Genomic DNA, 25,306 nt, shown 5'->3' on the forward strand with positions numbered 1-25,306 from the left:
TTTAGAGCTTGACCTTGGTACTGAAGGAAGGTGAAAGCATGCACTACATTTGTAAATATAAAGATATTTAGGTTAAAGTTCTGAGTTTCTCTTGGAATCTATATTTCATGTGTAAAAAATGTAAAGATGCATTTATAGTGTGCTAGCTCTTCTCACTTCCATTAATATTTAACAAAAAATTCATGTAAATATAGGGCTTTTCATTAGCATATGTATGGCATATCCATATTGTAAATAGAAGACAATACTTTTCAACCTTGTGACAAGTCTGTAATGTGTTTTGTGCTTGAAAATGTGTGTTGATTGGAAGATAAGAAATTGAGACACCTGTTTCTTGTTCAGCTGTTACTGGATATCCTAGTGCACTGGTAGATCTCCAGGGGTATCACCAGTCTTCAATTAGCCACTTGAACATAGCAGTTCAGTGGGCAGCGAAATTATCTGTTAGAATTTACAGTAGCAGCTGATAGAAAATTATGTTATCTGTGACTTAAAAAGCCTGGAATGGGCTTGGGAGTGAGGGGGAAAAGCCTGTATGTTTAGTGCTGCAGAGACAAGACTAAAAGGCTGGTTCCTTGGAACGTCGAGAGAGACAAGTCTGTAAATGTACTCTGAATGCAGGTTGCATAAGTAAGCCACAGGTTGTGCAGGAGCTTTTTATTCTTAGTTAGAATATCCTTACAGCTTGCATTATCCTTTTCAGGAAGATTCTTAGACCCTAAAAATCTGGATTCTATAGCCCCATGTGTCAGTCATATGCTTCCTTTCTTCTCTGCTTTCATTTGTTTCATTCTGCGTTGAAACGCCTGAATTTTCCTAAAGTATTTTGGTATTCACTCTGGCAATACAAGTTTTTATTTTTAATCTTTAATGTGTAAAGGTTTACGTTTTACAGAGTAGGTGTGATTTCTGTGTTCCTATGGTCACCATTAAAAGTAAGTCATAAGCTTCATAACCTTACAGTCTGTCTTCTGATGAAGGAACCCAGTGCTATTATCTGCTGGCAGTTAGACCCTACATGACTTTTGGGTGTATGAGGTTTGGCTGCTTGGGTACACCTTGGCGAGGTGGGTGAGGGTCACAAAGTAGTTGTTCTACATAGCAATTCATTCATACTGCCAGCATATCATGCCAGCACAGCTAACTGGCTTTGGTCCCTTAAATGCTCTGTGGACACCCCTTTAGAAGAGTTGGGTCACAGTTCCTCACTGGTGATGGTCAGTAATAGCAGATTTCCCACTAGAGTGGACATGGCTGTGTTGAAAAACACCCAGATCCAGTGGTGACAAGTGCACAGAAGTACCCAGGATTGCATGAATACTGATGTGCCACAGCAGCCTTGAAGCTGGGCTTGAGTCCAGATGTGCTGCTTGGCCTCACCCTGAAGGCCAGGTCATTCTCCAAGGTAGTATAGATAATAGCAAAGATAATGTTTGTTTTGAGATAATGACACAGGCAAGGTGGGCTGTGTACTGCAAAGTGTGTTCTGCACTGGTGGATGTACCATTCCACCAGTTTGTGTTCTTTCCATCTGGCCTTCCAGCTTCATGACAGGATCGCTGTCTTGCAGACAGGATGGCACAAGGATCCTGCTTTAAAAGGCTCTTCCTGCAAAGGGTATTGAGAGAGCTTATTATTAAGGGATTTTTTTTTTTATCTGCTGCCTCAGTGAATATAAACATAAATACATGGGAAGGAAAAATTTTGTGGGAACTGATGCTAGCAAAACCACGTTGCATCATAAAGTAAGGAAAAATAAAGGATCTTGAAGAGATTGTGATTTGCTAATCTATCCCTTTGCGTCAAAACAGGATTAATAACACCTGTAAAATGTTAGGTTTCCTTTTCCATTGAGGAGATTAAATGGGAAAAGATGCTTAGATCAAAGTTATTTTTATGCTTTTTAAACTGAGAATTAAGGAAACAGGGGAGAGCAGTGAATCTATGCATGATTCATTGGTCTGTACAAGGGTAATTCTTTTGAAGAGATGATACTAAGATATTTAAAGGGCACATCAAATATTCATGACTTGTTCTGTAAGCCATAGCATCCTACTGGAAATTCACCTTGATGTGACCTGGGTTGTTGCACTGGATTAACATGTCTGTGCCTTATGAAATAAAAAGATGCAAAAGTGGTATTTTTAAATAACAAGATTTTCTCTCTTGCCATTGCCTATATCCACCATAACATTGTCCCAACCTTTTGCTTGTTCCAAGTTTTTTTTTCCGTTCAAAGAAGCTGTGCCTTTTGTGGCCAACTGAACTTTTGCCATTGGTTATTTTTCTTCATGAAAATCTGAACAAATTTCTTGAATGCCCAAACCATCATTTTGCGCAGTACCTGTACTGGGCCCCTGATGTTTTTGTGCAAAACCATTCCTTTCCCCTTCCCTGGAGAGATAAAAAAACCCATTTTACCTGTTATCCACAATGGAAGCAGAGTCAACAGTATTATTTCTTTCTCTGTAGACATCCATATATTAAAATGGAACGTAGTTCTCTAGGAGTTTCACATTCCTTTCTGTGTTACAAGCATAGTGAAGAAAAGTGTCACATCCCTTCCTAGGACTTTTCAGAGGTAATTTTGGCTATAGACAATTTTTCAGGGAAAGGCTCCCTGCCCTAATGGCAAGAACTGGCCAAGCTAATTGGCAGTTTATTTAGAATGTCTTGGATGTTCTCCTGTATATGCTGGGTGTGCTGAAGTCATTGCTTTTGCAGTGATAGCTTTGAGTGGCTTGCTCAGTTCCTTGTGTATCCAAGGACACATCCTAAAACCCATGGGGAAGAATGCCTGCTTCTCCTGTCAGATCTCACTCCTCTCTGGAGCCTTCTGCATGCCACTGTGCTTCCTAGAGACTGAGTATGTCCTTCTGGTTCAGTGTCCCTCCTGTGTGTGTTTACACATGCCACAGGTGGCAAAGCCTTGGACAAAGTCCTGCACCTTCTCCTGGAGCTGCAGCACAGGTAATGCCAGTGCTGGAGGGCTGTGCCAGCACAGCTCAGCTGAAGTGTTAGCATCACCTGGGGACTGTCAGCAGCCCTTGCATGTCTGCTCTAATCTGCTCACGGTCACAGGTAATGAGTCATGCCTGCTGCAAGATGTCTGAGAGGCACTTTTATTTTCCCCCCTAAGCAGGAATATCTGATATCCAAATGTCATGTGTCAGGTGTGACTTTACACCTCTGAATTGAGAATTTTGCTTATTATTGTATAGTCTCTAGACTGTCTCTTGGATGTTCCCAAGATCAGAGGCCAGCTTTGCTGGAGGCTAAATACTAGGCTTTGCTCCTGATGCACAGAATTCTTGTGATGTTTTGACATCCTGTAATCCTTTTGTTCGTCTGTCTAATGTCGAGGCAACAGTTCTGCATAGCTGAAAAATTCAGTCAAAAGAGACGTGTTAAGAAAGGCAGCTGACACCAGTCTTATAAAAACTACTTGAAAACTGACATGAGTTTATGCAAGAGATTCATGTTTGCATAACAAATACCATTCATTTCTAATAGCTACCATGACTAACTATCCAAACTGTTGTCTTCCTGGGGATGGCTTACAGGATCTCCTTCAGAGTTAATAGCTGGATTCCAACGAGGGATAGAGTATTCAACATGTTAATTACTTCTCAACAATACACTTCTCTGATGGCAATTCCTCTGAAAGAGCTCTTTTGTAGTCACTCTTCTTCTGTAATGAGGGTTAACTGTTCACAAATTGTAGAAATAAAATACTGCGCTTAGATACACTGCTTATACAAATAGGTATAAAAAGTAAAATGTCTCCATCTACTTTCTCAGAAACATTTATCTGTCTTGAGATCATTCCAAAAGGCCAGCTAGCCCAGATACCACAAGGAAAAGCCTAGAGAAGGGGAGAAGGACAGGGTGAGTATATGGATTGCTTTGCCTTGAGTAACTCTTCAGCCTCCAGTTATTTGTTTCTAGAAGTGATGATATTTAGCAACCCTTAACATACTTCTTTTCTATGAACTTGTTTGGTCCTTCGGAACTCATCTCAGCTGCTGGCAGGGATTTCCACAGCATGCTACCTGAAGAACCACATCGTGTTTCACAATGCTTTTGTCCTGCTACTTCTAAGTTTTCTGTGGTGGCCCTTAGTCTTTGTGTTGGAGGGGACAGGGAACAGCTGATACCTAGGCACTTCATCTTTGCCAATCCTGATTTTATAGACCTCTGTCATATTGCTATCTCTGTCATCTCTTTTCCCAATCAGAGGAGCCTCAGTTTTCTAATCCCTTCTTTTGAACTGGCATTTGAACCTTTGAATAAGGTGAACATTTTCTAATTCTGTTCGTTCATTTTGAGAGGGGGAAGAGTAGAATTGAATATGCCATTCAAATGTAGGTGATCAGTGGATATATAGTCATGTTTATATAGTGGTTACTTTTCAAAAGGAGTTAAAACAAAAAGAATCTGTTTTCAAGATACAGGTAAATGTTTTGTCATCCTAAGAATAAGAAACCTCTGAGATGAGATTAATACTGGGGAAATAAATTTTTCTCTCCTAACAAAAGGCGTTAGAGAGTCTGCTGTCAAATTTAGCTGTTTAGGGAGCATGGAAATTCACCAACATTAAATCACTGTTGCCTAGGGTTTTAATGTGCTACACATGTGTGTTTGAAACTTGCAGTTTCATTTCAGTAAGAATATTTCTGCAGTATATTGGAATGTACTTTCTGTGCCCATTAAACTCCTCTTAAGTATATAAATATGTGAATCATTGAACCCAACAAAATACCAGCATGTAAAAACAAATGGAAATTACTGACCTATGCTCTGTCTTTGGACTGTGTTGTCTACATGCTCTGTGCAGATGGTGAGAGCCATGTTAGAATGTATTTGTTTGCTTCACAAGTTTAGAAAAGAGTTCCCTTAATTTTTAATTTTTTTATGTGTTGTGGTATCTCTCTTAGAGGCTGCAGTGGCTGTTGGAGTTATGTACGTGGACTTAGAGGAGTAATTGCTTAACGTAACTTAGGGATGAAAAATACCTGTCTACTGTATAAAGTTGCCAATCTTCTTGTACTTTTTGTAACTTACTCCTGACACTTCATCCAACCAGTGTGCAGAGGAACCTCACAAACTATGATTAAGATAGTATCCACCCAGAGGCATTTCTATCTGAGAAGGAAAGCTAAAACTGTGTGATTCAGGAACAAAATTCTGCCTGTTACAGCAGTTATCTCAGCAGCCTGTGGGCATATATGTACTCAGAGTTATGGGCTTTCAACAACATGATCCCTCTTGTATTTTGCGAAATTTACTGAGCTGTCATGGTAATATTAGTGTGGCAAGAAGAAATGCACAATGGAGAAGAAGAGGGATGATGAAAATCCACAAGAAGAATCTGTCTTAAGAAAATATGTCAGGACTGGTGTCTTGAGAATCTCAGGCTTTATAAAGTTTTGTAAGTTTGGGGTTTTCTTTATTTGTTTTTAATCCCACTCCAGAAGCAAAATTCCTGAGGTGGTATTTTCTGTGGGATTCCTGCTTTCCTTACTATTTGTTTGGTGGTAAGCAGTAACACAATTGTGACTTTGCAGTGGAGGGAAGGAGGACCAGAGTCTGTACCCCAGCTTGTCCTGATTTTCTGTGCCAGTGCTGCCCTATACAGTGTGCTACTTTTTCCCAACTTGATGGGAGAAACCCAAGCAACTCTAAGCATATTTCTTTTCCCCAAGGACAGGTTTGCTCAACTGCTTTACCTATTCCCAGAAATGGCAATAGTTGACCAAAGTGCTGTTGTGATGACAAATGGGAAATGTAATTTGTATAGAGATACTTGATCCAAGATAAGAAAATGGATGGCATTTTGTCCCTACAGCTTCTTTTTTGGCCCACAGGTCTCAAAATCCTACTTCTGGTTTGAGATTTGCTACAGAGGGCACAGGCTGTCACACCACTGTAGAGGGAGGATGGTGGCATCCCAAGATGTAATAAATACAGGGAAATATCATTCATTGCACGTGCACTTCAGTTTACATACAGTGTTACCAAGTTAAGGTATTTAAATTAGAGACTTCTTTTTTTTTTCGTCCCTAAACATATTTTCTAAACCAGCAAAAGTGAAGGAAGCCCTCTGCACATTTCTGAGTGATGCTTAGTGTTGGGGTTTTGTTTTAAAGAAGTTTGGCTTATGGTACAAATGCATTGCATCATATCTCATGTCAGAAAAGAGTCACAATGGCACAAAAACACCTCAAGGGATACATGTGGACCTCAAGGGATGTAATTTTTTCAGTATTTTGAAGGTGGCTATTCTGAAGGAGTCATAACTCTCCTTCTATGAGATCTTCTAATATGGTTTTTTCATTAATGACGGGGGGTTTGTGTCTTAAATCAGATATGCATTATTGTTACTGAATCAGATGTATAAATTGTATGCATTATAACTTTACAGGCAGTCCCTGACTATCATCCCAAAGGGATTTATGTCAAAGGAGAGCACTGCAAACAAAAATACAGAGGTTGTACTTATGTAGAAAGATAAGTAGGAATGATAATAGAAAAATCAGCTGAATAAGAAAATAATACTCTGAAAGGTGAACATGCCTCAGTACTTCTAAATTCTTATTTATTGGTAGACTGGTAGGTGTTTTGAACATCTTGTCAAACAGTAACTGCAAACCATATGGATGAATGATCCGTGTGGGAAGATGATGTAGATGACTTCCAGGATGGGATAGTAGACACATAGTAAAAAAAGAGTTAAAATGAAGAGGACTCTACCAAGCACAAAAGCAACTACAAATTATTATCCTTTTTGATGCGTCATGAGAGTGATGCAGGGAATTCACACCAACCCATGTTATGGTGCCCTGGGGATATGGACAAGAGTTTGGTGGTGTGAATGTCAGGTGTGAAGTCAGTTGGCAATGTGTAGTAGCTTCAAGCTGTCCTAAATCACACTGACATACATCTTCAACCCAGATTAATTTTAAGAACAGTGTGTCTCATTGTCTTGCTGTGTTTAAGTTTGTAGAATTTTTTTTTTCTAAGAAGTTTCTTTATGCAGTAACATTCTGCATGCTAGCATGACAGTAAGGTCATAAGTCAGCAGGACTTTTTTATAGGGATTCTTGTCCTGTTTACAGGTTATGCACTGGCCCTAAAGCACATGCTTAGCTCCCCTGTTTCCTTAGAATGTATGTGAACAGCTCTGCTCAATTCAGCTGGCTCTACAAGGAACAAGGCAAGACCATGGTATAAAATCAGTAGAAAATGGGCTTAATACATTATTCTTCGTATTATGTCCAAATTCAAATGCTGCTTGTAGGAACTACAGGGAGAATACTGAGTTAAGTATATTTCTTCTGCTTTCTGCTGAAATTACTCACTGAAGTGTTAGCAGCATTTACTTTCTTGAGAAGACAGGTTGTTGACATTCCTGGTGTGTCTCTGCATCCAAAAAAACAATATATTGGCAACCATTTTGTATTTCAGTGGCTTGAACAACACTGAAACTATTATCTGCTTTTATGCAATAAGAATTGACCGAGGTGCACAGATTTTGTTGGCTTCTGCAGAAATTATTTGATTTTTCTGTGAATTGACCTTCAGATACTGGTTTGGGGTTTGTTTATTATTTCATTCAGTATGTAACAATAGAATTAAAAACTCTCTTGACTTAGCAATATGAAATCATCTTTCGCTAAAATTTTGGCATGTTCTGCATTTGTATAATAATGTAATTTCTTATGATTGCAGTAATTTAGACATGTTCATTTTGGTGGTAAGCTTCAGAGTAGTATATCTTTCCTTTTCACAAGTATATTAAAGATAAATGAAAACCTCTAACAGCTTCCATTTAAATCAAGAAATCTTTGCCAAGACTGCTTTTGTGCAGTCCTGGGTAAAGGCATCTGAGGCTGGTGAAAAGATTCTCATTTTCAGAACCTGAACAAATAACAATATGAGCATAACTTTAAAATTGTTCTAAAACAGATACTACGTTCTTTTCTTGGTGGTGATTATTATATGAGTAGTAGATGACTGACCCACACATGGTATCCTGACTGCCAGTCCCAAGATGGGCAGAGGTGATGCAACCTGTTCCATAACTTGATCTAAAGAAAAGAAAGAGCTCAGCAGGTGACACACAGAAATTTTTAAGAAAATGTTGGAAACATCTTCAGCCAGAGTAACACCATTCATTTCACTGAGTCAGTGATCTGACTGTCTGGTCTTGAACAAAGTAGAGTTGTGGCTCAGTGTCCTTCAGACACTTCTCATTGAAAATGTGGATTTTGGCTGCTATCATCTCTCAGTTAAAAGTCATAATGTTGTTGTCTTTTACAAGGAGAGGTATGAGAAGCATAGATTGTGTTTTTAAGAAAACAAAACAGGCTTATGTCAATGTTATTTTTACAGTAGTAATCCTATTTCTGTTTTTCAAATAATATTATCATTAATAAGTGAATTTATAATATTTTGAGGACTATCTTTTTGTATTCAGCCATGTATCTAGTTGTATATTTATGGTCACATTGTTCTATCGTGTTTTTTCAGTCATATGCACAGACACATACACACGTGCACACAGTGTTTGTATTGGTTGGAACTGGTACTGCCAACTTAAGTTTTTTTAGCAAGAGATATCTAGAAATGTTTAGCCTTACAGAACTCTGCAAGACTTGAAGCATTCAGCCCATTTCCTTTCAAGTATCAGTTTCATACTGAAACTATTTTTTAAGATGAGAAGAAGAGTTTGTTTTCCAAAGAACAAGGCTAAGAGAAAATTAAATGCTCTGTCTGAATTTTAAAAATTGTCATGAAGAAGCTCTAGTGCACATTCCAAGCCTTAGGGGGTATAGGTTGTGAAAGGAAAGAGAACAAGAAAGTTGTCTGGTATGAGGGAAATGCTTTTGCTGATTCGGTGGGGAGCTGCCAGTTTCTGGGTTAAGTTTTAACTTCAGGAAAATGTTTGCATGGGGTTGACAAAGGACAAAGCCCTATTAGAGATGTACCAGTTAAATTATTATTGTATCACATGTATAAATTATATGCATTATGACTTTATAGGCACTCCTTGGCCATCATCCCAAAGGGGTTTATGTCAAAGGAGAGCAATGCAAACAAAAATACAGAGGTTGTACTTACTGTCAGAGGATTAGACCAATTCTGCACTTATAAGATTCGTAGAGCTGTACTGTAAAGCTGAGAGGGTTTTGTCTCTGTTGCGTTACACAGAGCTTGTTATGACAGCAGATGTTAAAAATTTAAAGACTGGTGAGCCTCAGGTCCTTGGATGCTGTCAGGTGGCAGGAAGAGGGAGAGGCAAGAGAGTGGGGCAGAGAGAATGGTTCTGCCTGTCAAGGAAAAGTAAGACCAGCTGAGGAGCTTTCCTGTCTCCATCTTAAGGAAAATATAGCTATAGGTTCTGTGGTGCCTGGTATGGTGATAGCTGAGATTGGCCAGTTCTCTGTTGCCACCGAGTATCTATGAAACCTGAAAGTCTTAGCCACCCTAGCCGTAAACATTCATTAAAGACTCATCTTGCATCCCCTTCTCCTTTCAATGTGTTTTTCAGCTTCAGTGGGAAATGTGTTGAGGATCCTGCTTCTGCAAATAACATTCTTACATTCTGCCCAGCTTTGACTAATTGCAGAAGGCCCAGCCTATGCCAAGGATCCAGCAGGGTGGGAGAGAGCAAGAGGGTTCCCACACAAGAACTGAATTTATGTTCTAACTCACTACTATTGCAATGCCTGTGTGTGAAAGGATCCAGTTGTGGTTGTTTCAGATAATCTTAACTGCCATTTCCTACAGTGTGAGTGCTGGTCTCTGCAGTACTAACAGCCTTTTAATTCAGCTGCTGTGTGGTCTGTCTGCAGATAAACATTCATGCATACATATGCTGTGGCACATGTGCCTGGACACATAAATATATCTGTTCCCCTGACTGGGCTTAGATAAAAGATTATGTTGGACTGCAACTGTGAATAAGATTATTCAGAGTTAAAAAAAATATAAAAATTTTATCTTTCTGTATGGTTTTTTACTCCCAAACAGGTTTACAAACTCAGTCTGCTAGAATGATTCTAAGATAGGTTGAAGTTCATGCTTCAGACATGCAGCAATCTCAGTAAAACCATACTGGTAACTCCAGTATTCCTGGAATGTTTGTCTCTTCAGATGTTTTTCCTCACCCCACCCATCACACTATTCAAAAAACAGTAGTAACTTCACAGGTTGATAAGGAAAGGGTAGAGAACCACCAGATTGTTTTGTGGAAGAATTGTGCCTAGCACATGGTGAAGATTGTCATCATCTTTAGGGCTAAGGGGAGTGGAATCTGTGGAGGGGAATGTAGTGAAACAGAGGATGTCATCAGGAGGCAGCAGCAGAGCTGGGCAGCAGGCAGGAGGGGGGAGTATGAAAGGGTTAGAAGAAGGGAAGCCACTGAAGTTCAATGGAAGAGTGTTATACCAAGGAATATCTTCTGGGAGAATAGACATAACTTCAAACAGCCCCTAAGTGAGGTGGGGTAGCTAATAAGTTTCAGTAATCAAAGTGGTGTGAGCTGGCCTGATAATTCTGACAGCAGACTGAAAAGTTTGTCTTCAGAAGTATTTGGGTGAAGGAGTGGGATTTTTGGAGGTTTTTTGGGGAGGGGTTTTATTCAGTAAGCAAGATCCCGAAGAGAAATGTTTAACATCTGAACAGGAGAAAATTTCACGAAGGCTTCACTAGATGACAATGACTCAAAAAAAATGGAGGTATAGTTACACCTTCGCCTAGTGTAGCTCCTCGGTGCCTTCTGGAATCAGTGGTTGCAGTTATTTGCATAAATTCAATAACTGAATCACCCACAATGCTGAATTGAAGGGACTCCTGTAAAGCCCAGGACAAATGGGCATAGCAAAAGACATCCAGATTTGTTCAAATAATAAGCTTACTCATTTTGTGAAAAATTAACTCCAAAACCTCAGCAGAGAAACTGATGGATTTTACAGAAGAGCTTTTATTGCCATCTACTGGCTTAAATAGGCAGCTTGCTCGACTGCATCGCCCTTTCTAACAATCATTTGGAAAATGTTTGCTTACTGAGAAAATATTTTGAAGAGATTGTTTCAGAATATTCCTTAGGCAAGCTTGTCTTTGGCATGATATCAGACGAGTCTGTTTGCAGTTAGCTGTGTTGGCATACCAAGCTTTATGAAAGGGGGTTCATTTAAACATCTGGAACCTGACGCAGCCATAAATGCACTCCAGCACATGCTTCACGTTGCAGGAAATCAGCTCTAGGAGCACACAGAGGATTTTGTGCCTGTGGTGTGCAAGCAGGTTGAGTGTGCGTGTGCTTTGGAAACTGGAGTTGTCAATGCTTCTTTCTACTTTCAGTTTCCAAACTACATAAAATTGAGTGGGGTTTGAGGAAAAACTGTCTCTTAATTAGTTCTTCGGATCTTCCACTTACTCCAAAGCCCCCAAAAAATAAGCAGAGAGCTTCAATCTTAGAGCATTGATTAAGTCTGAATCAAGTCATTGATAAGGTGCGATTAGCTTTTTTTATCAGTACAGTTATGAAAGTAAAAGACTGGATTCTGTGTCTTTCTCAAGCAAGATGCCCATGGAATAAGGTCTTTAGGACAATTTCTCTAAATCCCAAAGCCTTTTGTATATTTTTCTGTCTGTTCATGAAATTCCTAAGAGATTTTCAAGTTTTTTCTGGAGGCATCAATACTGACTGACAAGTCACTGCCAGGCTGCTGTATAACTCAGATCTGCAGAGTGTTTATCTTTCATCGCGTGTTTGTACAAGCACTCCCATATTTGGGGAGCTCAAAATGAGAAAGATCAACAGTGACATTATTCAGATTATTTAAAATCCTGCATCCATTTTGACTGGAAGAAATGGAAATATGACCTGGTGATGGTAGCCATTTCAGTCTGTAAACAGGTGTCTACAGCCTTGCACTCACAAGTACACAAAAAGCTCCTCACACAATGATTAAATCTAAAGAAATAGCAGTAAAAAATAGTAGCAGTATCAGAAGTCTATTTTTAAACTAGATTTATTGATTTGTAATTTTAAACTGTGTATCATACATTGCAGTAAGGTGACAGAATTGTGGAGAGTTTCCCTGGTGCTCTTGTGTTCATTCCTGAGACTGCCATGGCCGTCCTCTCAGTGGCCATTGTTTGCAGATCTGAACCAAAGCCTTTGTACTCATTGTCACTTACTTTTCCTGTTTCTTGTCTTTGTTCTTTTCTCACAGCTACAAGCCCCCAGTGTGAAAGGCTTTGATTTTGCTAAGCAGCATCTGGGCCAGCACAATAAAGATGATGTCCTGATTATCCATGAGCCAGCTCCTTTACCAGGACCCATTAAGGATACATCCCCATCTGAGAACGGAGATGTGCCCAGCCCCAAATCCAAGATTTCCACAAAGCCTTCAAAGACTGTTCGACACAGAGGGAGGTCAGTTCACAGAGACAAAACCAAATTGCAGTAGACAACAGTTGACTAAGGGATAGCAATTGTTGTATTTTTAGGGCAGTTTCAGTGGAGAGAACTGTTCCAGAGCTCCGGAACTCGCATGTGCTAGTGAGCCACCACTGTTACACCTCGCTACTCGTTAGTGCAAGGTTGTGAGAATTTAGTGTTCATTTTTCTTTTAAAGAGAACATACCCAGTTAAGAGGGATATTTAAGACACTGCTGAGCTGGCTGGAGTCAAGTCCTTGATTGTTCACTGGAAACACCAAGTGTATTTTTTCCAATGCAGTCTCTTTGTGCTCTCTAGCCACTAAGCCAGGGGTGGTTGAAAACAAATGAAAACCACTGACAAAGGTAATGTGTTTCAATCCCATTAATAGTGATCAATACATGGATGAAGAGTCGTTATTTCCAAAACTAAGCTGTCCCCAAAATTCAGGGAAAGTGCAGAAATGTTATTTATGATTTTCGGGGTGGGGGCGGGGGGTATCTCATAGCAAATGAGAAAAAATTCAGAAAAGAGAATGATAATTCACAGCTGTGCAAATGGAGAAGGGTCTGACAACCATCAGCAGAATTTTCCTAACCTTTTCCAATAATCACATGATGTGACTGTCCCTTGCTGGAAAAAATTATGTTTGTAGGATACAAACAGGATACATGATGTAACAAAGCTGTACAGTAGAGAAGGATCTGTGCACAAAAAAATGTGGAGAAAAAATGAAACTCTGAGAAGACCCCCTCTGAACTACACTTCCCAGTAATTCTTCTTCCTCACTCTCACACTTCTTTGTCTCCAAAGAAGAGAGCTCTTCATTTGCTGTGCAGAGCTATAGCACCTATGTGATACTACCCAGTGGGAGGAAAAAAAAAGGCAATCAAGGGCAGGGTTGGATGGGCTGAGAAAGAAACTAATGGTGATTCTGACTGAGCTGCAAGTCTCTGCAGCACAGCTTGCTCCTCTCTTCAGCCCTCTGCTTCCTCTAAAGCCCCAGTTGTCTTAGGATCCTTGCTTCATCTTCCCCATGTGGGTTTCATAAAGCTCAGTTTCCCCCTTCCAGATTCTAAGCCTGTCTTCCTAAATCCCTGCAGGCCTTGTAAGTAGAAGACTGCCAGTGGTATAGTGGAAGGTGGACAAAACTGGAAAATAATGGAAGAAAAATGATCTATACTTGTTTTGGTGTCATTTACATAAATTGAAACAAAGTAATATAAATCTGAAATACAAATGTTTCTTTGTTTCTTTTTAAAAGTTCAGAAGTGGCCTAGGACAGAGATGATACCTGGGGGAAGGGAAGTTGTCTATATTTATATGCAGATAAGCAAAAGAAATAAGTTGAAATTTGAGGTTGCTACTATATTTCATCTAGAGTAATTCAGAAGATTATGTGGGAGAAATTTCAGAAGCCAACATTCTAATGATACATTGTGGTAGAAGGCCACTAAATAATTCAGGTGTGATTTGCCCTTAGTGAAGCCACGTTGGCTGTCACCAAGCCCCTTCTTATTTTTCATGTGCCTTAGCATCATTTCCAGGACAGTCTGCTCTGTGATCTTCCTGGCACAGAGGTGAGAGTGACTGACTTGTAGTTCAGACATTTGAAATGTTTTCAGAAGGGAATCTCTCTTTTCTCCCTCATGTTCCCATAAGAACAAATCTTCCTTGAGGCTTAACTATGGAGATTTTGCCATCATCTCCCTGCCATGCTGATGTGTCTGTGTCAGCTTGTGATTTAAAACATTTATTCCCCGAGGCAGAAGTTGAAATGTGAAATGGTATCATACTGTGTTGTGTTGGGTTTAGCTGCTTGATGTTTTGTGAGGAAATACAGAGCTCAGTTCATCATAGTTCAGCTCAGGACTGTGTGTTACATGCCAGGAAATCTAGTGGTGATGTGAGTACATGTTCTGTATCTCTAGGAAACAACAAACAAGAACAGCTGAGTTCAGAAAGCTCAACATCCCTAGGCTCCAGCTGAGAGTTGGACCTTTTGTTTTGACTTGAGAGTATACAACTGCATATCCCTCAGCACTTTCAAGAAATGGCTGATGTTGACTCAACACTATTTATGTTCCTATAACTTGGTGATAATTTGGATATGCTGAGAAAGGAGTATCATGGGAAATGCAGAGCACAGTGAGATGAAACAAAAAGTCAGTAGGAGATCTGGACACAGAGCTCCAGCCTCATACTCTGCTGAACCAGGACAAAGGTGATGGAGGTGATAGCTCTGCACATTCTCTCCCCCACAGGAAAAGATGCAGTGCTGCAGATCTCTAAGCTCATTGAGGACCATGTAGCCTCTTTTCCCTGCTATTAATTTTTTTAATTGGGATGTGACATTAGTATTACAGTCCTGCAGATCCAGGGCATTGTTCAGGGAGGAGAAAAAGGGAAGCTGAATTCAGAGCTGCAAGAAGTAGATTTAACTTCAATGGGCTTGTCAGGCTGCATACAGTTATCTTACTCTGTGTGTTCTAGGCAGGTTGGTGCTTAGCCAAGAGCCTCACTGACTAGTTCAGACATACCTATCTAGCCCAAGCAAATCCTGCACTAATGAGGTTAGTGCACAGACATATGCACACTCCCCATGATTAACTCCTTGCCAGAGTAGAACATGAGCGTTCACAGGACAAAGTGGTCACTAAAGGCTGATCCCATGTGAAGATATGGGTTTTGGTGTCAGGCAGTGATGTGGGCCCTGTATTTTTTCTGGTTTTATACTATCAGAATAATTTTGCAGCTGAAGTATTTTGTTGGGGAAGATCATGGTATTTTTCTATATTGCCTACAAAAAATGCAAGAACTGAGATTGTAATTTTTTAGATAACAAATGTTCTTAAGAATCTTGTGACTGCATGGAATGAATACATAAAAGAAACATTTTTGAATGGCCTTACATTTGACTAGTCAGGGAAATATTCGCATAGATTTGTATTGTTAGCAAGAGAACATCAAGTAGTAAAGCTGAATGTTAGACTAGTTATCTATGTGGGTTTCATATTCCTGATGTAATTATTTTCTTTCTGAGAGTTAAATTGCTAGTTACAAATGCAGAGCTTTTTCTTGTAGTGTATTTTAAAGGAAAGATTACTTAATAATATTGTCACATGTGAATTGTGTTGCAGTCATTTTTCACACACAATAACCGTAACATCATGACTATGAATACTTAGGTATGAAAATGTATTATAAATTTGCTTGCAAACAGAGGAAAATTTTTGCAGACTTCACAAGGTATTTTAGCATAGGATTCTTTGTGTGTGAGAATTATGCCCCCTTGCAAACTTGTGTTACATGTTGGTTTGTTTGTTTTGTCATGTTTGTGGCAGAATTTCACCATCAGATGCTGAATCCACGGCAAGTGAGCAATCCAGTGGGAGAGAGACAGGAGAAGAAAGTGCAAGACCATCAACTGCTGCAAATGAGGGCAAGCCACGCAGAGCAGTGAAGAAGGGTTTGTTACTTTCTTTTTCCTCCTTGTGTGCTCTAGTGCTTTACTCAGGTTGAAGAGTTAATCTGGTGCTGTAAATTTTCTAAACTCATCTTTGGCTGTTGATTTTCTTTTTTTTTAATTTGACTGTTGATTTTTTTCTTGCTGCTGAAAATCCCTTCAATATTTGTTTCTTCTATTGAAACTGGAGAGATGTACATTCCTTTCATTCCAGTAAGCTTTTGAAACAAATGGCTTAGTAGGAATCAATCTTGCCTCCTTTTGTCCCACACACACCCCCAGCAAAACTGTTCCCAGCTAGGCCCAATTGTGTCTCTCGTGGTAGCAGAATTGCAGACAGTTACATGGCAGTAGAGGTCACAGCAGGACTTCAGACCAGGGGAGTGTGTCTGTAGCAGTAACTTTGAAAAAGTGATGTGAAAAAAAAAGACACCAGAGAGGCCAAAGTTTTACAAACGAGTTGTAATTCAATCATCAAAATGCCTGCATGATTGTACATTAGAAAGATCAAAATTCAGTGCTACTCTCTAAATAACACTGGGTTTTTTTATAAAGAACCATCTTGTTTCCAGTTAAAGTGCCACTACTTTTCTTGGAAGTACTCTAAAAAATGCATATATTTATATATTTGAAAAGATGGGAAAACATCTCAGCAGGGTTTGAGTTCCTCCAACCAACTGACTGGAATTCTGTTGCTCTGTTTTAGTGTGCTCCCATTTCTTTTTACTGGGAGCTCTAGATTTGTCTCTCCATTTTCTATCTAGCTTTAAACTTTATGTAACATACAACATTTCCTTTTGGTGTAGAAATGTTATGTGTTGCTGCATTTGAATTACCTGCTAAAAGCAGCAAGGAGACTGCATGAAATGTGTCCTTTCTACCTCTCATGCCCTCACTGGGTAAAATGCACTCTTTTTTCAGCATTTGGTGCCTCTAGTTTGCAAATCATAAGGACTATTCTTAGCATTCAGAATTTGAGGCAGTGTCTGCAGAGAGCTCTCTACTAAATGGGAGATTCAGTTCCCTTTTTGTGCAGCTGAGATTTGGCAGTTTGATCCAAGTTCATGCATCTCATTCAAAAGTAAATGCACATCTTACTGCTGTGGTTTTTTTCCAGTTGCCATTCTAGCTAAATTACTTGTCATAATTACTGTGTTGTCTCTTCTTTTTCTTTTATGTTGTCAGGAGCAAACAGAGTGGGTAAGTAACCAGAGCTGGTAGTTGAGTAAAAATATGAATAGGGGTGTTGGGGTAGCTGCAATTATGTCTTAAGGATGGAAGAGTTTTTCTCCTGCGTCTAAGAAAACAAAATTTCTTTTGAGCTATTGAAGTATAAAAAAGTCTCAGTAACACAAATTACAGTAATCCAGCACATTTTTCTAATTTTTTCCTCCCAATTCTTTCAAATTATTGTGGAAAACATCACTGTGAAAGAAGCAAAACTAAGGCAGCTGTTGGTCCTGAAACCAGCTTTGTATAAACAAGTTGGAAATAATATTAGAATTAATGTAGAATTACTTAACTGGAAGCCCAAGAAAAACATGAGCTACCTGCAAAGAAATAGAAATATTTTGTTGTGAACTGGTGTTTTCTCGGCCAGGATTGAGACATGGCAAACATAGGGCAGGAGAAAGCTGATGTTGTCTTTGATGTATAACACATCTAGTGATAAAAGAAGGATTTGTGTCCTCTGATAGTACTGGCCATGTTACAGTAGCCAACCTTCTGTCCATCCTTCTGTACTCTGCTGCTTACACTGGTGGGTGTAATGAGTCATCAGCAGCATCCTGGGTTGTCCCCTCTGGGATAAAAAAAAAAAAAAAAAGTGAAATCTATCTCTAATTGCATACTCTGGCATAGTTAAGATACCAATGGATGAGTTGAAGAATCCCATTGACTTTATCTGATTTTGGATAAGGCCTTATGCATCTTGGCTGCTGTGTCTCTTGAGGGTTCAGGAAGCAATAGCCTTGCTCTGTCTCCAGCTGTATTGGTTTTCATGTGAAATCATAGCTTCCTGACATGTCTGTTCTGTTAATGGTTTCAACTCGGGGAGCAGTGATGAACAGTGATCCTGGCATGACACCTTCATGGACTGGTTGTTAAAACATGATCTAACCAGTATTGGGGTATTAAGTACCTCTCCTTTATTTTTTAGCCTCAGCTGAATTATTCTGAAATCAAAATTTCATTCATGTAGTGCCATCCAATACCTTTATAAGGAAGGTTTTCTAAATGTGAATAATAATGTAATATAAGAGCTTTGAAATGTGAAATTATGCTTATTATCTCCATCAAAACTTCTTCAGGACCTCATTCTTATGCTGGGTTAGAAATAATTTTTCCTTTTGTTGTACGTACACAGTGCTACACTGTTCCTGACTTTATCTACTTTTCTGTACTTCCATCTTGGTTTGTATTTATAGACACATTGAGTGTAGGCACACAGAGAGGATTTAAAGGTCATATGCAGCTTATGAGGGTTTTTTGTGTGTACCTTTTCTGCAAAAAGGAGTGACATACGCTGTTACTGTAGAGTCTTACCAAAATTTTTTGGTGGGATTTCTGTTTTACCAAATGAGCTTAAGAACCCTTTCAGCTAAGAGGCCCCTGCCAAGCACTTTTTTATGTGTGTACAAGGGAAAGTTATGGATTAAGTTATAAAGATTCAGAGGGAATGCTTAGTGTAATTGAAAATATTGGGCCTCACTAACCAAGTAATACAAAAATACCCTTACAATTTTATGTTGGAGGTCAGTGAGCTTGGAGTGGCTGATAGAGTGAAAAGGTGAGGAAAAAAATGACTAATGTTTGGGGAAGATGGATGCAGAGGTTCAGATTTCTATTGACTACACAACTGCTCCAAGGGGTTCACGCTAACTCCTTAATAGATCTTGTGCCCCTCTCTGTGAGAGACAATGATTGCACACTTCTGAGAGATGCATGAAGATGGGGCTGTGAAGATGACAAATGGTTAAGATGATACAAATAGCTACAGAAGAGAGATGGATATGTTTCATTTAAGCTCTGTGTCTTTCAAAACATTTGCGACACAGAGGTCTTGTATGAAGCTGTTTACCTTCTTTTTTAAGAACAGTTGTACAAAGAAATCACATTTATAAATCATGCATGCCTTTTATAAATGTGTATGTTTGACAATGCTTTGATCAACTTTGAGAAATATGAATAGGGATTTTGCTTAACTTGTGACCAGACTGCTTACCAACCCAGAAGTAGTATGCTTTGAATATAATAGAGAGTATTATTGCTTTCTTGTCCTGCTCCCTTGTTGTGCTGGAAGAGGGAAGCAAAGGAGCAAGACATTTACTGTGACCTTCCACAGAGATAGGATTCACTCCTTCAACCCTATCCTGCATTACCAGCACGTGTTGCAACAGGCTCACAGCAGGGACTATTTTATTTCCCTTCCTGTCTCTTGTAGTTGGATCATGTTGATCAACAATGGATTCTGTATCAGAATTAAATCAGATATTCCTCCTGATTTGAATATTGAGAACCACATCTCCTTATTATAAGTCTGTGGAAAGATGTGGGTATGTCCCTTAACGTTGAGTTCCTTCATAAGGAGAGTCACAAGTCTTGATCTCTCATTGCTTGTATTTCATGGTGAAAAGCAGTTTGAGGATGTGTGGCTTTATCACATGGATAAGACAAAAGGTTATTTTTACAGTTTTCAATAGCTTTTGCAAGCCTCATCTGCGTAACAGTTTCTGATTTAGGTCTAACTCAGAAAAAAAATTACTAAATTACTGTGCTTAACTGCAGATCACTGGGGTGATCCTGTAGGTTTCAAGTCTTGAGGAAGATGACCCATTTCTATTGAAGTAATTAACTGTTGGCAGGACCTGGGGTGCACATCCATTCATATTGGTTTTCATAATGTCTTTTGCTGATTGTATTGGTTTAACCTCTTCAACAAATTACAACATGACAGTATTTATGCAGCTTGCTTATTATTATGTGAACTATTTATCCCGTCACAGAGAAAAAAAATCTGCTTTAAAAGCATTAATCAGTAAAATGTCTGTAAAATACTTTGATTTTTGTTTGGATTTCTAAGGGGTTTTTTGTTGGTTCCTTTATCACTCCTATCACTTAAGAAATGCATTTTGCATTGAGACATCTTTCATTGCTCTTTGAACCCCCATTTGAGCAATTTGCATCTCCTTAAGTACTGATAAGAGGAATCATTAGCAGAATGTACTTAAACAGCTTTTTATGCAGTAAAGTAGATTGAGATTTTGGGGGTTTGCAAGTGCCAAGAGCTTGATTTACAGAAATAAAGAATGACAGCTCACCTTCTGGAAATATAATGGGAAAATGTTTATAATTTGCAAACCACGGGATAAGCTTGTTGTACACTAAATGTGAGTCAGCTGGAAGGCCTGTAGGGCAAATTAGGCACAGATGGAAAACAGGGGATAGTTTTGTAGCACAGCATCTGTAGAGCTTAACGTGATAACCCTGGCAGCACTGCTTCACTCTGTATTGGTTCTGATGATTTAGGACCTCCTCAGACCAGCAGTGGAAACGAGCAGCACTCCTCAGCCTCTATCTTTGAACACGTGGATAGGATGTCCCGTTCCTCAGATGCCAGCAGACGGGTCCCAAGCAAAATCCAGCTGATTGCCATGCAGCCCATGGCAGCACCGCCGGTTCAGAACTCCGTGCTCTCCGACCGGGTAGCAGAGACCAACAAAATTAATAAAGAGGTAGTTTTGAAAGTGCTTTGCATGTTTTTGGAGGAGTGTATGCCTAGCCGAGTGAAAAATACCCAGTTTCTTACAAGGAGTTCCTTGTAAATTCCTTGACAAGTCACAGGAGTAACCCTGTTTCCATCCAAAGAAATTATCTGAACTGTTTTTAAGAGATGCCTAAACCAAAATTTAAACACAGAGAGGATCTGATGGTCAGGATACCTTTGTGTTAGCATCTCTTTGCTAGTCAGCAGGACATGACTTAAAGACAGTTGTGCTAATTAATGTATGAGAATTGAAACATATGGCCCACCTTGGTTTTCATTCTACACTATTCTTTTACTTTCCAGGACTAAGCAAGTTAGTTATAAAAATAAGTTTTCTCAAAACATTCTGGGGTGTGAATTTGCAGCCCAGTTCAGTGCTTTCAACTTCTAATGTGCTTACTTGACAGTAAACATACAAAATTTCCTGCTTTCTCTGAGGCTCATGTTACTGTAAGCAAAATATGAGCATGCCTGGGGCATGAGGAGGGGTGATGCACAGTAAAACCACATCATACACTGCCTGACAGTAGCACCTACCTGCATCCTGGTTTGGTGTATGATGACATTTTTTCATAATTCAGAGTGAAAGATTACTCTAATCTGTAACTGAATTTTGATTACTCAAAATTGTAACTTTCTCAAAAATCTGTCTCTCAGTACCTTACTGAAGAGAGGTAAATATATATATATATATATATATATAGGATATGGAGGCAAGAGGAACCACAAAACAGAAATCTGTATGGGCAGAAGACATGATTTTAGCTGTGAGCATAAAGAACAAGTCTGACTTGTGTCCTATATATGCTTTTATTTTTTGGATTTTCATGAGAGACTACACAAAAATAAATTTTTATTTGGTTTTTAATTTGCTGATGCTGATGTGTTCCAGAACTAGTCTAGCACAAGCAGAGCAGTTGTTGCTACCTAATATGGTGCTTTAAGTGTTTACCAGTGATAGGAATTATTTCAGTAGGTTTTAGGCCAGGACGTATAAAGTGTGGTGTTACAACAAGCTTTACCCAGATAATGAGATGTACTCCATGAAATTTGAAAAAAAGGTGGGAGAAAGGCATGAAAAACTCAGCCTCCAAGATGATGTAGAGCTGATAGTGCCATGTTCATCTGGGGATCTGGGCCCTTGTGTTGCTGCTGTGTTCCTGCATAGCATATGGCAGCCTCTCATGCACAGTGGAGGCACTGAGGTATGAGCTCAGTTGGCTCTTGAAGTTCTTGTTTTTTATGTGATGAAGGTCATTAAAGGGAAAGGGTGGCAGATTTTAACACTGATCAAATAGCATCAGTATCTGTTTGCCTAGCATAGCTAACTACAGACTGGTTAATCTTACCTTTTCAGAGCGCTGTTATGTCTGGCAGACAAGAGTTTTTTGTGTTCCTCCTGCCTTTTATTAACAAACTGCCACTTGCCTCTAATTGCACCTGCTGTGCTGGCAATCGTGCTGTGTATAATAGTACATCTACCTGCGGAGACAATGGGGAGACTGTGAAATATCCAGGAAGGAAAGTGTGCTCATAAATTGTGTGACTTATTTTAGTCCTTCAGAGATTTGGGGGAGGGAGGCAGGGGCAGCCAGAGAGGTAGGGAGGAGAGGTTTACAGAAGAGCGGCAAAATCCAGTTTGCAATATATACAACTGTAAAAATAGTCCTCCTTTTTTTTTCTCCTTCTCCTTCCTGAAGATACAAACAGCCCTGAGGCATAAATCCGAGATCGAGCATCACCGCAATAAGATCCGCCTCCGCGCCAAGCGTAAAGGGCACTACGAGTTCCCAGTGGTGGATGACGTGGTGGTGGTTGACTCCAAAGAGCAGCACAGAATATATCGCAAGGCACAGATGCAGATTGACAAGATCTTGGACCCTGGAGGCAGTGTGCCTACTGTCTTCATAGAGCCCAGGAAGAGGTAGGGATCTCAAAGATGGAGCTCTTTTAGAGTCAGTATCCAAACTACATCAAAACTGCACTTCTTAACTGTCAGAGCTGAAAATCATTTTGATCACTAGTTGAATTTGACTTATCAAGGTGAAAAGGATTGGGTTGTTTTAGACACACACTTATTTCAGTATATGCCACTATGTTTTGATTTCAAATTACGTTTTTACAAGTTCTCAGCAGTGAATTCTTGATAAATAAGCCCAAATGTATGAAAACAGTCTTAAAACAATTTAGTATTTGCTCTGACATTTGTTTGAATAATTCTTGTGTGGTATAGAGGGATCAAAATTGCAATATCAGCACTAAAAAAGAAACCTCTAAGTAATACATATGCAATTAATATAACCAGCAAGTAATATTTTTATAAAGCAGGAGTGGGGAAGGGAAACATGTAAAATAAAGAAATCCTTGAAGAACCTAAAAAGCATGAAGATTCTGAATGTTAAAGGCAAATTCACAAATCAGTGAGATTACCCAGAGGGAATACATAAAAAGGTTATAAGGCACATCTGTCAGCCTCACAGATCTGCCTTCCTGGCCTTGCAATTGCAGAAAAAGTTTTCCCTGGGTTCTGTTACGGGCTTATGAATAGGGGCACTTTGTTCCTGGAGCACTGGTACCCAGTAGTGCTTCTGCACTGATAGAAGGTAGCTTTTCTCCAGGGGTGTGTGTTCCTCAGTTCCTCAGCTGGTTTGCCTGGTGGGGTCCCCTCTTTATCAAGCACAAAGCCTTGTAGGCAGTGTAGTCTGTTCTGCAGCTGCAGATGTGTCACACATTGGGCTGGGGAGCTGGAACACAGGCAACCTGGACAGCTGAATGTAGGAGTGAGGTGACTTGGAGAGAATTTAAGGGAAGAATGGTATGTTTCAGAGAGTTACCAATGACTGTTATTAAGAGAAGCTTGAGGAAAGAGATTTGAGCTACCTAATGGGACTGGCATGGAAAACTGGGAAAGGGAAGAGAAACGGGACTTAGGAAAGGATAACTTGGAGGAAATGGGCGGAGGAGTTCAACCTTGAGAAGAAAACTCCCAAAAATAATTGTGATTACCTTTCTCTCTCTCTCTCTCTCGCTCTCTCTCTCTCTCTCTGCACTTTTTGGTTTTTTTTCCCTGTTAAGTTCTCGTGCAAAACGTTCTCCCAAGCAGCGCCGTCGCCATCAGATAAATGGGAGTCCGATTGATGCCGAAAAGGACAGGTTAATCACAACTGACAGTGATGGGACATACAAAAGGCCTCCAGGAGTCAATAATTCTGCATATATTGTATGTATGTCTCTTGAATGGCAGGAATGTTCTGATAATGATGACAGCTGTGACACTGGCACGTTTTTTTTTTGTGGTCTATGTGGTATGGTTAGTTTCAGTCATGCAGTTAGCATGTAAATCAAAGTGAAATAAGGATTTCATTGACAGTCTGTCATTTTTAAGCAGTATAATTCTGCCGAGTATTCCTTGATATTACAGAGGCCAAGAACAAAAGCCTTGTTTTCATTAATGCCACTGCGTTATGCACATGAAAGTGTGCTTGACATGTTCCACAATATCTTGAACATAGTTTCACTCTAGTCCAATTTGCTGGATGCTATATATTCATATATTACAGCAAATTTCATCCTTTGCTCTTACAGAGTGGAAGACTCAGGTCTTTTTGTGAGAAATTTTCTCATCTTTCAAAAGCGGCAATTAATTATTAACGATAGAGAAACACGTCTTTGTACTACAGTAACTTGAAACAATTCTAGTGCAACGTCTTGAAAATTAATTTTGTCTCACATCTAAAAAAAGACTCTGGAGAATACTTCTGTTCAATCATATCCATGTCACATACAGTGCTTAGGCATCTTTAACCACTTCTAATCAGATTTCATGAAGCCAAATGCTAATATTGGAAGCCCCTGGACTGTTCTTATCTTTAAAGATGGTTTCATAATTTTAAGAATTTCACTGTTAGCTGCATATGCAGTCAGGTGATTCTGATCTCGATTTCTGCATTTTCCCTTTGCCTTCAAATACGAGTGTGATGATTTTAATGTCATGCTGCAGTAGAATGAATTATCATCTGAAGCTGTTTAATTAAGACATGGCACACAGCAGGCTCAGCCCCTTTGGCATCTGCAGTGAGACTGCTCAGAATGCTAAGTTCCTAATAAAGTAGAGGCTTGTGCCTCTTGATGACTGATTTTGCAGTCTGCATGCAGTGGTAAGAATGAGCTCTGATAATAAGTCTGCTGCTGTAAAGCTCATTTAATTTCCTCTCACTGATGAACAATAAGCCCATGTGGTAAGATCCCAGGTAATAATTATGATGCATGCTTAAGGTATTGCTGCAACGAAGCACTTACATGAATCCCATTCAGGTGATGCACCCAAGTTCAAGCTCCATGCAGGTAACCACTTAGTTCCTTAACAGCTTCCTTTCTGCCTTTTTCTAGGAGGTGATAATTGTTTAATGTTACTGCTGATGTGGTCAGTTATAAGCTAAAGACTGAATTAATTTCTTAGAATTGCAAAAGCTGCAAAGAAGTCAAAGATGTAGGCAGAGCTGATTGGTTTTTTTTCTGAGTGGAGAAGTGCTCTCTGCACGACTTCATTACCACAAGATTTCTGTTATAGCTGAGTAACTCCTGCCCAAAGCTCTGCTGTCTTACCTGAGATCAGAGTCCT

General features: G+C 39.5%; 1 protein-coding gene across 9 annotated transcripts in view; it reads left to right on the forward strand.

Annotated features, from left to right (window-relative positions):
• The window catches only part of KIAA1549 (KIAA1549 ortholog), a 142,659-nt gene that overhangs the window by 102,772 nt on the left and 14,581 nt on the right, over positions 1-25,306 (forward strand). For 4 of the 9 annotated variants that reach the window (XM_030263234.4, XM_030263238.4, XM_030263236.4 and 1 more), the window contains exons 11-16: positions 12,246-12,448; positions 15,799-15,923; positions 17,106-17,120; positions 20,448-20,653; positions 22,386-22,609; positions 23,761-23,905. In XM_030263234.4, coding sequence (XP_030119094.4) covers positions 12,246-12,448; positions 15,799-15,923; positions 17,106-17,120; positions 20,448-20,653; positions 22,386-22,609; positions 23,761-23,905 — 918 coding nt within the window. Of the gene's footprint in view, positions 1-12,245; positions 12,449-15,798; positions 15,924-17,105; positions 17,121-20,447; positions 20,654-22,385; positions 22,610-23,760; positions 23,910-25,306 lie in introns of all 9 variants that reach the window. The other 5 variants (XR_012053578.1, XR_012053577.1, XR_012053579.1 and 2 more) reach the window with 2 other exon arrangements.

The sequence above is a fragment of the Taeniopygia guttata genome, chromosome 1A (assembly GCF_048771995.1).
Source record: "Taeniopygia guttata chromosome 1A, bTaeGut7.mat, whole genome shotgun sequence".
NCBI classification, from domain to species: Eukaryota; Metazoa; Chordata; class Aves; order Passeriformes; family Estrildidae; genus Taeniopygia; species Taeniopygia guttata.